The sequence below is a fragment of the Dipodomys ordii genome, unplaced genomic scaffold (genome assembly GCF_000151885.1).
Source record: "Dipodomys ordii isolate 6190 unplaced genomic scaffold, Dord_2.0 Scaffold39, whole genome shotgun sequence".
NCBI classification, from domain to species: domain Eukaryota; kingdom Metazoa; phylum Chordata; class Mammalia; order Rodentia; family Heteromyidae; genus Dipodomys; species Dipodomys ordii.
The window spans coordinates 12,800,999-12,816,485 of NW_012267255.1; the positions used below are offsets into that span (position 1 = coordinate 12,800,999).

Sequence of the window (15,487 nt, forward strand, 5' to 3'; positions counted from 1 at the left end):
CCCCGGATGTGCAAATTGCCGAGCCCCGGCGGTGGGAGCGGTGGTCGGGGGCGGGAGGAGGGGCGGCGGCACCCCACCCACCAATGCCCCTAAACCACCCCCCTTCCTGCCTCAACTTTTCGGGCTGGTTCGGCCCGTGCCCGCCCCACGCCGGCCCTGGAGGGTTTTGGGGTCCCGGGGATGGAGGTGGACCGCGGGGCTCCCCGCCCGGTGGAAGTGGCCGGGGTGGTGGCATGCCGGGTCCCCCGCCCCCCCCACGATTGCCTTCTACGGGGGTGCCCTCTTGGAACCAGGGCGGGGAACGCCCTGGCCTTGCCTCTGGACAAGCCGAATGGAAGCCGCGATATTGGAGGACAAAGTTCCTTCCCCGGCGAAGTGGGTGAAAGGTGAAAAGGTTGTTTTAGGTGAGGATGGATACCCATTTTCATCACAGTCCTCCGCTTAAGACGAGAATTCTGTCCCCCCCCCCAAAAAAAAAAAAGTTTTCAGGTGTAACTTGGGAAGCCTTCAGATTAGAGGAAGAAAGAGGATTATTCTGGTTGGTGAGATGGCAGACAACATTTTTTTATTTCTTCGGCCAAGTGAGCGCATGAAAGGTTACTTGCTTTCCCAGTGTTTTTACCAGTGAGTGTACATTTCCTAGTAGAGTTGAGCGGCCTGCTACACATTCCTCTGAGCAGGTACCTGGATTTCCTGGTTTTGGCTTGCCTGAAACGTCTAGTTAAGTAGCATTTGGACTAAAACACTGACAGGTGGCTCCCAGCGTCATTTCTATGAGGTCCTTCTTTGCCTTACTTCATGAAGTCTAAAGCAATGGTTCACATCATAGCCTAGACCTTACAGTTGGGAAGTTCACACTTTCCCTCCCTCCCGCCCTCCCTCCCTCCCTTCCTTCTTTCCTTCCTTCCTTCCTTCCTTCCTTCCTTCCCTTCCTTCCTTCCTTCCTTCCCTCTCCTCCTCTTTTTCCTTCTTCTTCCTTCCTCCTCCTCCTCCTTCTCTCATTGTTTAAAGGTTAGTTCTGGAAAGTATAAAACATTTTTTTTTCTGTTGCATTGTATGCCTTCTGAGTTCCCAATGACAAATCAAATCCCTCTGGAAATCCACCTGTAGATATTAAATGCTTTAATTTGAATTTCATTTTACAAAGAAAGATTTCAGTTTCTGGACAGTTTTAATATTTAATATGGACTAGAGGGATGGAGGTACTCCAGGACAGTTAACAGCTCTTTGTTTCCTGGAGTACTATATGCATAGAAAAGTACACACATCAAAAATGTAAAGTTTGAAGGATTTTTCACGACTAGAGTACAACTGTATATTCAACACTTAGATCAAGAAACCGAACATTATGAGCCTCCCTCTCCAACCCAGACTCTCATGTCCCTGACCTGTCATTCAGAACAACCACACTACTGATTTATAAGATCACAGATTATTGAGTGAGGGAATTTTAAACAATCTAATGGGAAATAGCAATAGCAGTAAAATAATAACGAATAATAGAATGTCTTACCAAATAGTTGTGGCCATTCATTCTATTGTAAGATTCTTTCTTTGAGAAACTTTGTGAACTTCTTGAGGATTCCCTTATGCAGCAGGCAATTTACAGAATAGAATACTGTTACTAGCCATTTAAGTTGCAGTGAGTTGTCAAATACTGTTTTTTTTACACATTAAATATTTTGTGGTAAGAATGAAGTTTCTGAGCAGGAAATACATTTTATTTTGTTATTCATGAGGAAAATGGAATCTTTGTACATAAGGATAATAGCCATTTATTCTGTGTAAAGTAAGTGTCTGAGAATGTTGTATTACTGTGCTCCATTCTATAGGAGAAACATACACTCTGAAGATAAGACATCTTTTCTCATGGAGTTTTGTGTTCATGTTAGAGAGAAAAAGCTGAAGCACTAAGTGTTAAGAATGTAAAAGTACAGGCAGGCATGCCCTAGGAGTTCTGAGAAAGACCAGGATAATAAATTTAGGAAGAGTTAGAGAAGACTTTATGAGAACTGTGAGGTATAACTAGAAATGGCAGGAGAATGAATAAAGAGATAAATTGCATGTTTAGCAGTATTTTTCAGGTTTTGTTTTAATCTGTCTTCCATTCCTCCTTCCCCCCACATAAAATCTTTGTAAGAAGCATATGTATTGTAATAATCCTTCATTAAAATACTCACCCATTGAAATGAAAGACAGTCTTCCTGGGTTCATGATTGCCTTCGGTGCTTATGTGGTCATGTGAGGTTAACTTGGTAGTCTCTTGAGTACAGCAGGCTTGGCTCTCCAGAAATTATGATTAGGCCTGCAAGAATGAACCACTGGCACTTGTCTAATGAAATAAAGTTGTTGTTTTTTTTTCTGTATGAACCCAGGACTTCAAACTTGCTAAGTAAACTTTTGGCTTTTGACCCTTGCCCTTTTGTTTTTATTTTGTGCTTGATATAGGATATTGTTAACTGGACCTCAAACTCCAAATCTTCCTGCTTTCATACCAGTTACAGGTGTGTGCCACCATGCCTGGTGTATGTATGTATGCATGTGTGTATTTTTGTGGTACTAGAGAATGAGTCTAGGCCTTGTGCACGTGAGCAAGCAAAGCATTCTACTATTGAGCTGAGTCATCTGAGTCCCTGAGTCATCTTAAACCTCTAGTTTGGATGTCACAAGAAAGTAAGTGTTACAGAAAGGGTAAATGCTGTAGATAGGGTAGCTGAAGAACATCTGAAAGTCTAGTTAGTAGTCAGGCACTGGAGATTGTACAAAAATGAATGCAGGCCATAGAAGTAGTGGTTGTCCCTCAGAGTCTATAATATGACCAGAGTAATGGAGTATCAGTGGATTAGTTCTGGATGACCGGGGAAGGGACCAGTGTATATTGCCACAGCATTTTATATCTTCAGCCAACCAACCAGAACAGAGCAAAACAAAGCTGTTTCTTTTCCTTACTAGCAATGCTTGTGAAATAAAGTTCAGATTTCTCATCCTGGATTTCAGAGCCTTCCTCTATCTTGTCTCATCTTACCTGGCTAAACTTATGTGGTCCTGCCTGCCAGTGTGTCTCTGTTCCAAATAGGCCAGTTTCGGCCGTGTTCTTTTAACAGGCTATTTCCAGGCTGCCAACCATACCTGGAATTTTTCTCTCCTTACCCTTAGCTCTCCAACTCACTTTCCTTCAGGAGCTAAGATAGGGTCACCTCATCATAGAGAGTTAACTAATCTAGGTGATTTATTTGATGATCACCCCCCCTTTTTTTTTTATTACCTCCAGAACCCTTTGCTTCACTGGGCATAATCCAGCCTGGTGTGACTTGGTGTGCCTTTATCCTTTATCCTCTTCAAGCCTCACTCTGTAAATGCTGGAACAGAGTTCCTTCCTCCCACGTTTCAAGGAGCTTGTGTTTCTCTTAGTCATATCTTCTTTGCTTCTGCTCTGTTTTCCCTCCCACTTCCACCTTGTCTCTTGAGCCTATCACTTTGGAATCTTCCTTGATTTCTCTAAAGCATGATCCACAGATCTTTCGTAGATGAGTTCTGTTAAACTTGAGAATAGTGGCAAGGATTCTATCCCAGTTTGATGAACATCTTAAAATTCTCTTACTTGGGAAATTCTTTGGGCATTCTCAATGTTGGAAAATTTTGGTTAAATATGTTCTTTCCTGAGTTTCAGTGCTCAAGCCTTTTTTTTTTTTAACCATATGTATGTCCACATATTTCCCCCTAATACTCTTTGTGCTCCCTTCCCACTAACCCTTCTTCTTTTAGCCCCTTAGATGTGTGATCATTTCAAATTAAGCTCTAAGGCCTGGTTTAACTTTGCCTAATGTCACAGGTCTACTGAGTGTTTTGCAGTTTGCAGGCATGAGTCATGTGAGGGGCTAGAGCTGCAGGAGACCCTAACGATGACCCATGAATAGATGATTTCAAAGGAGATGCTTTAAGTAACCATAGATTAAAAAAAAAAAACAACTAAAGGATTCCAGCAAAACCTAATGTGAATTGAACCCAGCTTAAGTAGAACAAGCCCTGGTACTGCTGTTTGTGGTACAGGCTGTTTAATGAATTATGCTTCAAAGTTTTTAGCAATTAGCATGTTGGGCAGGCATTCTGTTTCAGGCCTGTGCACTTACTGTCCTCCTTGCCTGCAGTACTATTTCTCCAGTTGCCCCACTGTGTACTCCTTCAGTCTTTTATCAGGCCCTAGTGAAACCATTGCCACTTAGTTTAAAATAGCATTTTCTCTACATATAGTCTGTCCATTTTCCTGACTTTGCTTATTTCTTTGGCACTTAGCATTTTCAAATGTATTTACTTTGCTTTGAGCTCACTTGCTGTGAGTCTGCCCTGCTAGGGTCACAGCTCCATGAGGGAAGGCATTTGTGTCTGTTTGTTGGTTAGCCCTAGTGGTTAGAACTCTGGCTGGCATATAGGAAGTAGGAACTCAGAAAATACTTGTGGAATGGAATGACTGCCTCTACCTCTCAGATGCTTTTTTTTCCCCCCCCTTTTTTTGGTGTGTATGTTTCTGTTATATTAAATGATACATTTTTTTTCTTGTTACAAATGTAAATGTTTTCTTACTAGCTCTTTAGGAACTGAATCCTTCATGCTTCCTATTTGAAGTTCTCAGTTAATGGTATCATTATCATTTCATAACATATATATATATATATATATATATATATATATTTGTTGTTGGCGGTGGTGGTCTTGGGGCTTGAACTCAGAGTCTAGGCACTGTCCATGAGCTCTTCTTTCTAAGGCTAGCACTTAACCACTTTGAGCCATAGCTCTACTTCTGGTTTTTGAGTGGCTAATTGGAAATAAGAGTCTCATGAGGACTTTCCTGCCCGGGGTTTACTTTGAACTGTGATCCTCAGATCTCAGCTTCCTGAGTAGCTAGGATTACAGGTGTGAGCCACTGGCATCTGATTTGACCTATATATTTTCTTTATTAATTTTATTTTATTTTTTGTGGGGCTAGGGAACCACACCTAGAGCCTCGCACTAGGTAAGCACTCTAGTACGAGATACATTCTAACATCCCAGGCTCTTTTCCCTGGTCCCTGCCCCCCCAGGGTCAGGCTGTGTAGCTCAAGTTGCCCTTGAACTCCCAGTATAGTTTAGGCTGGCCTTAAAGTCTTGATTGAATTCTACTTCCCAAGTGTTGGCATTACAGGTATGCACCATTGTGCTCAGAACCTTTAACATCTGACAGTTAACAGAATGGAAATCTGAATACTATAACTATAGTAAACATACTCTTTTATTTTCTGCTTATTTGTTATTTACATACAATGTTATATATTTATAACTGTTTTTCTATTTTCATTTAAGGGAGAAATTCTCATATTTCTGCATAACTTTCAAAAGTGTACAAATATCCTTTGAGTTGCTTTTTATCACAATTTATACCTTAAGTATTTGGTAAAATTGCCTCTGAAGCTTTTTGTAGGTGTTTTTGTGAGTGAACATTTCCATCTCTGCTGTAATTGCCTTGGAATAAATTCTGGAAATAGGATTAATGAATGGAAACTTAGGAACTTACTTAATGTTTCTGGAAAGGCTGTGAGCATTCTGGAGCTCACAAATTGACCATTTCTTTTTTGACTTAAAAAAGTTGTGCCAATTTGTGATACTTTGAATAAGTGCTAATTATATAGAAATGGTGTTGAAATATTAATTTGCATGTGTTTTACATATCTGCAAGAATTAACTTGCTTTTAATAAGTGCTAGGCAGGTACTCTACCACTTGAGCCATGCCTCCAGTCCATTTTTTTGCATGAAATATTTTCGAGGTAGCATCTTAGTTTATTTAATGTCCAGGCCTGTCTGGGCTTTGATCCTCCTATTTGTGCTTCTCCATATTGCTGAGGATGACAAGCATGCAGTACTATACCCAGTTATTGGCTAAGGTCGTTGTGAGGTTCTTTTGGGCTGAGTTGGCCCCAAACTCTAGTTTTAGCCAGGATTATAGGCTTGAGCCATTGCTCCCAGTAATAATGAACTTAAAAAAAATGCAGTAGCTTGATCAATTTTAATTTTTTTTTACTGAAGGTATTCATTACAATTATTAAAAACTAATTGTACAGATTAATAGGAATAACTGAGATGCTTTACTATATACATGTATTGTGCATTTTCTGTAACTTGATTATTTAGTTTACCATGATGTCCTATATAGTTCCAGCTATCTTCCCCTTACCCCCCCATGACAGGCTCATGGTCTTATGACTGAACAGTACTCCATTGTACTCACATACACCTTTTCTCTGTATATTTATCTGATGATGGGTACTTACAGTCATTCCATATCTTAGCACTTTAAGTAGTGCCACAATAAACATGGGCATGCAGGTATTGCTTTTGTACTCTGCATCCTTTCCTTCCCATAGATACTCACAAACAAGACCAGCTTGACCTTGATTATGAAGGTAGCATGCTGTAGTGAATAGCATGGACTTCTATATCAGATCTGGGCTTAGTTTTTTGTTAGCCATTTGCTGGGTTTGTGGTCTGGTTCAGTTCTATAAATCTCTGTGAGCCTCAGTAGAACAGGGGAAATAGTATTCAACTCAGCAGCTGTGTGAGGATTTAACAGGATGTCTGAACCATCCCTGTGTTTGCTAAAAGAAAACCAAAAGGACCCCTGAAGTTTTCCTTAGCTTCTCAAAAATGATTGAATCTTCCTAATAATTTCCTCAAGTGTGCCTATGAAAATCTTCTCAGAGATTTTTCCTGTTTTTTTCAGTGCTCCTTGAATGTTCTACTCTCTTCCTCTGTCCATTGAAAAGGTGGTGCTAAACTCAATTCAGTATCCAAAATATGCCCCCTCTGACTCCCAATAGAACAAACTGAGCTGCTTGTGGAGTATGAATTTCTATTAAGATAGCATGAAGTTGCATTAATTTTCATGACAAATATTCTTCCATAATATTTTTCCCTCCTCAGCGTGTCATACTTAGTTTTTGTTTTTTTCTTTTAAACCTGGGTGCTTGTGGGAGCAGCGGTACTTATGCACTTGCCCATTTTGTTTGGGCATACCATTTCTTGCATCTAAAACTTTTTAGATCTTGTATGTCCAATTAGTATTTTTCGTAGATTTTTCCCAATAAATTAAAAAAATGTTGAGTAAGACTAGATGTTGAATGTTTGTTGAATTTTTGTTAATTGACATGTTTGGTTATTATTGTGTTGATTCTCACCTTAAACTTGGCAGTGCCTTCCAGTATTATCCATAACCTTTCCATGCTGAGTATCAGCCCTCTTTTGGAATGTTTTTGCTGGAGCCAGTGGGGGAGAGTCTTTGTTTTACTTGTAGGGATGTGAAGACTAGGCCCTAGAGCTTTCTGTGATATTGGTCTCTTACAAAGAAAGGATAGAGAATTGTTACTTGGTCTACCATTAAATGCTTTATAGCATACTAAGTAATTTTTACAGAGCTTGACCACGGTCCCTTCACAGACAAGAATGAACTTAATCTGACAGTATTTTTTGGTGAACTCAAGCCTGCTCCAAGAATTTGCCCTATTCTAAGTAACCAGGCCATCTGGTCCATTTACATAAATAAATTGTAACTAACTTATCCATGGCCTGATGCATAGCAGACCCTTTTAGTCTATTAAAATACAGGATAAACTCGAGTTAGGCAGAATTTGAAAAGGGTCTTTTATATTTTCTTGGAGTCATGTCTATCACATTAAATATACTTTATTTGAAGTAGTATTTTTGTATTATTTCTTTTAGAAATATTTTTGTAGAAGAGTACAAGTTGTTTAAAATGGACTTTGTAATATTTCCACAAAAAATTAGGCATCAAGCCCTAGATTAAGAACAATTATACCTGTAATCTTAGCTACTCAGGAGGCTGAGATCTGAGGATTGTGATTCAAAACTAGCCTGGATAGTCTCATGGACTTTTCTATCCAATTAACCAACAAAAAGCCAGAAGTGGAGTTGTGGCTCAAGTGGTAGAGTTTTTTGAGCAAAAAAAGTCAAGCTCCAGTACTGGCATAAAAATGAAAAAAATGTTATAAAAGGTAATTTTGTAAAGCCCACACATTCTGTCCTTTTTCTGTGCTAGCAGACCTGAATGAATGCAATTTAATAAATTGAAACTATGGCTCATTAAAACCAGAGCTAATTTGATGTCTGTAAGTAGATATGACAATATCACCATTGTGCTGACATCATAATACAGACAGAAGTGGACTGTTTGATTCATCAGTGCAGAACATTTTGACTTACTATTCTGAATAGTAAGTAAATGCATTATGTAGAATGAGGCAGCATCTCTCTAGATAAATAATAGCTTAATTAACATGTGCTAATTGTATGTCCCTACTTTAAACACATCTGCACAACTTAAACCTGTGAAAGCAACATGAGACGTAGTGTCTCTTAAAGAAAAAGGCAGTGATAGATTTTTTCATTATAATTTAGTGAATAAGACTAGACCTAAAAATTAGACCTAAAAATTACTCTCTTGCTATATTGTTTTAAATATTAATATTTATGCATGATAAAATTTAGCATGATATAAAAATTTGAATATTAAAAAGGAAGGGAAATCTATCATTAATGACTGTTACTATCATATTTCATTAATTCTTAGATCTGCTTTTTTCATAGTTTAACATCCTTTTTCACATTTAACTTCTCTGTGATTAGGATGCAACTTAGAGTGGATAATTTTTTTTATTAAGACAGTATTAGCAGATTATGGTGTTTTCTTGTGTATGTATGCCTTTTTATCTTGTTTGTGAAGATACTGCATATCAGCTTGCATAGAACTCAAACTTATAACTCTAAATTCAGTCTTCAATATACATTCTTCCTGATATAGTCTTCAGTATATCTTGAACTTACAGGAAAAAAAAATCAAGAAAAATTAAGGAAGAGAACCAGATACTTTCTTTATTCTTAGAACAGGGGCTGAAGGAATTAGGTTGACTTGAGAACTACAGGTTCTGAAGCTACTCAGAGGAACACAGAGATACTGCTGTCAGGAGTTGGCTGCTGGTTGTGAGGGTTAGATCCTGGGTAAGATGCATCTTTGCATTTCCTTCTGCAGATTCCTGAGTAGTATAATTTAGCTGCCATCCCTCTCTCCCTTTTCTTTCTTACAGCTTATCTGTGGAAGTAGCCAGATACTTTGATCTGTACAGATTCTGGATTATGCTGATTGCATAATTTTTCTTTATCCATTGTATTTCTTGTAAATTGATAGTTCAATCTAAAAGCTTGATCAGATTTAACTTTTCCTCAAGGTTGTTTTGAAAAAGAATTTTTCTTAGATGTTGATATGTATGAATATTATCTATCTAGAAGTATATAATGTCTGCTGGTCTGATTTTGTGATATTAGCCACCACTGATGGCTTATATCTAGATTATCAATATTGTTATCTTTCAGTGAGTCCAAGTCAGAAGAAGACATAACAGTTACCAATTTCCCAACCTATGCACTGAATATGTTACCAGAAGTTTAGGGCAGCAAGCTTGACCTTTGTGCTTTTATCTGGTAAGAGAATTCATGGAAGATGTAAACATAAGAAAAGACGATAGGAAGGTTTTTATAGAAAGGAAATATGGTAGAGAAAGAGAGGATGGATTTGTCATTGGTTGATCTTTTTTCTGTTCCCTGTGAAGTTGAGGTGCCAAAGATTAAGTGCCCATTCTTTTGTAACCTGTCATGTCTGTTGTCAGCAGGTTTTGGTTTTGCAAGTTAGCTTATCCTGCTATCTGTAAGTAATAACCCTACTTGACATATCCAGAGCTGAAGTGGTAATGTAGATACTTTTACCATCAGTATGAATTTTGAGAACAGTTTAATTTCTTTACACGTGCTCTTCTCATTCTTCCATTATTCTCTTAATTCTCAACTTAGTCTTTGTTCTACAAGCAAATGTATCTTTAATGTTTTCTAAAACTATAGCTCAAAAAGAAAATTCTCAGCTAGGCACTAGTGGCTTACACCTATAATTCTAGCTACTCAGAAGGCTGAGATTTGATTCAAAACCTCATGGGCTGGCTCTTACCTCTAATTAATTTTCTTTAATTTTTTTCTTATCTCCATGGTTCCATAATTATTCTTTTTATCCAAATGTCCATGGGATGGTATCCCTTAAATGCTTTCATGTTACGTATAGTTTAGTTTTTATACTTAAATACTTGATAAGATAATGAAATCTTTGGTCCATGTTTTCTTGAATATCTTAAATATGTTACTCAGTTGTTTTCTTAGCACAACCCACATAAGACCAACAAAAGGAAAACAGTAAAGTGTGGAAGAAAACAATTTCAGAAGAACTTTCCTTGCCTGCCTGCCTGCCTGCCTTGCCTGCCTTGCCTGCCTGCCTTGCCTGCCTGCCTGCCTGCCTGCCTGCTTGCCTGCCTGCCTGCCTGCCTGCCTGCCTGCCTGCCTGCCTGCCTGCCTACCTGCCTACCTGCCTACCTGCCTACCTGCCTTCCTGCCTCCTCTTCCCTTCCTCCTTGCCTTCCTTTCCATCCCTTCCTTCCCTTCCTTCCGTTCTTTTCCTTCCTTCCCTTCCTTCCCTTCCTCCCTTCCTTCCTCCCTCCCCCCCACCCCTTTCTTTCTATCTTTGTCTCTTCCTTTCTTCTTTCTGCTTGTCCTGGGGTTTGAACTCTGGGTCTGATCACTGACCTAGAATTCATTTTGCTTTAGGCTAGCACTCTACCACTGGAGCCAGAGTTCCACTGTGATTAATTGGAGATAAGAGCCAGCCCATGCTGGTTTTGAATCAAATCTCAGCCTTCTGAGTAGCTAGGATTACATGTGTGAGCCATTAGTGCCCAGCTGAGAATTTTCTTTTTGAGTTATAGTTTTAGTATTCAATTAACTTGCTTTAGTTTTCTTAGTTTAGGACAAGTTTTTAAAATTAAGGCACCTTTGTTTATTGACATAATTTATCACTTTTTCAAGTCAAATGTATCAATTGTCTATTTGTGTATAGGTTGTGTTTGTTCACGTTGGACTATTGTGTTTATTTGCTTTCACATTCCTTCTAGTTTCTTAATTTTAAAGTGATTTGTCTTAAAAATTTCAATTCTTTTATTGCCACTTTTGAAAGTTTTATAAATTCTGTTTTATGTAGTATAATTGCTTCTCAGTTTTTTTTTTTTTGGCTGAGTTCATGTTATAGATTTTATCTCCTAGAAATGTCTTTCTGATATGTCTTGTCCATTTTCTATAGAGATGTTCTAATCCTTATTTTTAAAAATAGTTTTGTAAATTATTTAACTTTGATTTTATATTATTGCTTCTTAATTTTTTCTTCCTCGCCCTGAAATTACTTCTTTGCAGCTTTTGATTTAGGAGAGTTTTTCTAATCTGTGCCCTGGAACAACTTCTTACTACCTCCTGGCCTGTGTACCAGTCCCACTGCTTGCTGCCTTAGCACTCCAGGCTGTTTCTTTCCTCTGCTTTGTTCCTGTGTTGCTCACATTGTGTTCTGGTACTGGTCAGTACAGTATTTCCTTAAGGCCAGGCTTTGTTCTGAAAAGGAGCTGTAGGGTACTGGTCAGTATAGTATTTCCTTTAGGCTAGGCTTTGCTCCGAAAAGGAAGTTCAGACACATTTTCTTCTTTTGTACAAAAGGAAACCTGATAGATAAATCAGAAAACAATACAATTGGTGGGAATTAACAGGGTGTGAATGACAACAAGTAAAAAACAGTGAATTGAATGTAGGAAGTATTTGGGACCATTGTAAAAACTTGGATAGACTCCTAGGTGAGTTTATAATGATTATGTCAATGTTAATTTCCTGATTTTGGTAATTATACTTTGGTTATATGAAATTTTTTTTTTCTGGTCATGGGGCCTGAACTCTGGGCCTGGGTGCTGTTCCTCAGCTCTTCAGCTCAAGGCTAGAGCTCTACCACTTGAGCCACAGCGCCACTTCCGTTTTTTTCTGCTTATGTGGTATTGAGGACTGGACCCAGGGCCTCATGCATGTAAGATAAGCACTCTACCACTAAGCCACCTTCCCAGTCCTCTGTGTTTTTTTTTTTTTTTTTAAGAAAATCAACACTGAACATTTAAGGATTAATTACTTTCAGAAGGTTTAGAAAAAAACTGTGTGTGTGCGTACATATGTATGACCAAAGAGTATGAAGTAAAGAAAAAAACAAAGCCAAGGTAGTAAAATGTTAATTAGAAATCTAGATGAAAAATATATGAGTTTTTTTCTTATTATTCCATCAGCTTTTATAGTGTGCAAGTTATATAGTTACTGTTAGTCATGTTCCCAAAATCATCTTTAAATGTTTCAGGTGCCTTTTTTGCGTTTACTATGAAGTTCTTGAGAAAGGAACCTGTTTTGTAGGTGCTGTGCAAGAGCTCTATTTGTGAGTGCAGTAGACCTTGGAAATCTGTGACTCAGTTATCAACTCTTTTTACATTGGTTTTATTTCTCTATAAATTTTGGAATTGGATGTATGGATTTTGGTGAGAACTGCTTCCAATATAGCAGTAGTTTAAATCTTGTTTATATTGCCTTTTCTTTGTTGAATCAACCTTGCCGTGGATTTCTGTGTTATTTTTTAAAAAATCTCATGTTTAGTTTTTCTTTACCTTTTTTTTTGTCAGTCGTGGGGCTTGAACTCTGGGCCTGGGTGCTATCCCTCAGCATTTCAGCTCAAGGCTAGCACTCTACCACTTGAGCCACAGCACCACTTCAAGTTTTCTGAGTGGTTTATTGGAGATAAGAGTCTCACGGACTTTCCTGGTCAGGCTGGCTTTGAACTGTGATCCTCAGATCTCAGTTTCCTGAGTAGCTAGGATTACAGGCGAGAGCCACCAGCAACAGGCTTCTTTACGTCTTTATTATCTGTTTTTTTTTAAAACTCTTTTGCTTTTATTTGCATTTGCTCTTATTTGTATTTCTTTAGTTAATGTTTTCCTAACATGATAGCAATTTTTCAGCAGTTGTAGAACTTTTTATGTTTCCTAATTTATGTATTGGTGGTTGTAAAAATCTCTCAGAAATAACACTTTTAATTGGATTCCACAGGTGGTTGTTGTATTGTTTTTGTTTTTTAGATTACTCAAGGTGTGGGCACTGTCCTTAGGCTTTTTTGCACAAGGCTGAAGCTCTTCCACTTGAGCTATAACTCCATTTGTGACCTTTACTGATTAAGTGAAAGTCACAGCCTCACAGACTTTTCTGCCTGGCTGGCTTCAAATTATGATGCTCAGATCTCAGCCTCTTGAGTAAGCTAGGATTACAAACATGAGCCACCTGCATCCGGCTCCCATGGTGTTTTATAAATATAATTTAACATGTTTGTTACTTATTGCTATGTAACAAATAATTCTCAAGCTCAGTTATTTGTAAATAAGTTTTTTTTTTCTCTCAGTTCTGGAGATAGCTTGACAGTTTCTTGTTTTGCCTAATTTTGCTTGTGAGACAATAGAAGTCTTAACTTTATTATTTTATTTTTACCCCTTCCAGTACTTTGGAAGTTATTTCCCCTTTTTTCTTTTGCTAGTTAACCAACAAATTTTAATATGCACTCCAGTTTTCAATCAAGTGTTTGTAGGCCATGTACCTTCCACAGAGTAAAAAGCCTTAGAATGGTACCTCCAATTTCTTTCCTCCTGATTTATGTGTGTGTCATGTGGTGTAATTTTTTTCAGCAGTGTTAAATCTATTGATGATTTAATTTCAATTGTATATTAAAAAAAATTGTTTTGTAGGCAGAGTGGGGGTGTGACCCAAGTGGTCGAGCATTAGCAGTGATCAGAAAAAGCCAAGCAAAAGTTCAAGGCCCTGAATTTAAGCCTCTGTACAGGCACCAAAAAATAAGAAAACGGGTTCTGTTTTGTGAAGACAAAACAAGGCCTGAGTTTCAGTAGTACTGTCCATGAGCTGGGGATAGCCTTGGCATCATGGATACAGAGATGAACGAAGCAGGGCCCTCTTTGAGCTGACCATGGGTGGGGGGAGGAAGGGCACAGCTTGTGGAGGAGACACAGATATCCAGTGAACTGTAAGGGGAGAGAATGGACCCATTTAAGATGGGTCACCATATAATTTATTGTCCTGTCTGGTTTGAAACTGAAAATGGAGGTACAATTTATCAGGATGGTAGGTGTAAGCAAAGATCATTCTGAACTGATAGAGATGATCATTCTATTCTAAGAAGGGCTGAGTTGTAAAGACAATCAGGAATTAAGCAGGATGACTGAGAATCTTTTTATGCAGAAGCAGGTAGTGTATATAAACATGGTGGAATGTAAAGTGTTAGGTAGAAGCATGTGAAATTGCCATTTTATAAGTGGGAAATGGTCAGACATTTGTAAATACACCTAGCTCAACCTGGCATATTAAGGTAACTTGAGCACAATGGGAGGAAATGAATCTGGAAAACAGGGCCAGAGCCAGATTATGAAGTTCTTGAGGGCTGGTTATGAGTTTATTGTTAAAGTGATTATGTGTTTATTTTTCAAGTTTTATGACAGTACTAATTTTTGAATAGGTAGTATATTCTCTTATTCTGAAGTTAAACAAATCAGTATGTCTTGTGTTTTCATTTGTTTGTTTGTTTTTTTGGGTTAGGTTTTGGTGTTAATGTTTCACTTGAAGCAAAAGTAACATGAAAGCTTTTTTTCTTCTTCTTGATCTATGCCCTAGAACAGTTACAACATTGTAACTGTCTCTTCTCTGCCATTGTATACAATTCCTACTATGAAGCTTTTTCTGAGGAGGTGGGTAGGTAGGAGATATCTGTTAACTTTCCCAGGTTCTCAATGCTGTAGTTTATTTAGTGTTTTTTTCTCTCTCTGCTGGGAGATCAATTTTAGAAAATCCTAATCTTATGTAAAATTTGTATTTTTTTATAGACGTATTTTTTTTATTGTGAAAATACCGTACAGAGGGGTTACAATTACATGGGCAAGATGAGTACATTTCTTAGCAAGCATTGTAGCCTCCGCCTTTGTTTCCCCTTCCCATCCCTTTGCACCCCCCCTCCAAAGTTGTAAAATTCGTTTTTCGACATAATGACTTGTACATCTCATTGTTGCAGTGGGTCCTCCTGTATCCCTGTTTTAACGATTTGTTTTTTCCCTTCCCCTCCACATATACCAACATCAAATACAGTGAAAGCAGGGGTTATACCATGGGGGAGGGACATACAAAGCAACAAAGTTCATTTGTATTTTTAAAGAGAAGTCTTTCGAAAGTTTTGTGATCAGTTTATTTTTTATCTTGTGTTTTTGCACTCTTTCTTTTAAAATCCAATCATTGGGTACTTTCTTTTCCAAAGAACCAGATCTTGGATTTTTATTGATTAATGTCAACACATTTTTTTTGTAGACACGGTGTTCAGTAAGGGTCTTATAGATGAAAGCTTTATAAAATGTGACTCAGAACATGAGTTCCCTTTATAGAAGGAAGGCCTTGATGCCTAGGTCTGAGGAATATAAACATGTGGTAGCCCTTTTTGCCCAAGTCACCAGT

At 38.1% G+C, this 15,487-nt stretch overlaps 1 protein-coding gene across 1 annotated transcript in view; it reads left to right on the forward strand.

Moving 5' to 3' along the window:
- Positions 1-15,487, forward strand: part of Abcd3 (ATP-binding cassette, sub-family D (ALD), member 3) — a 60,362-nt gene that overhangs the window by 285 nt on the left and 44,590 nt on the right. Inside the window, 1 exon segment of the mRNA XM_013018331.1 lies at positions 10,784-10,800. Within this exon segment, the coding sequence (XP_012873785.1) occupies positions 10,784-10,800 (17 nt within the window).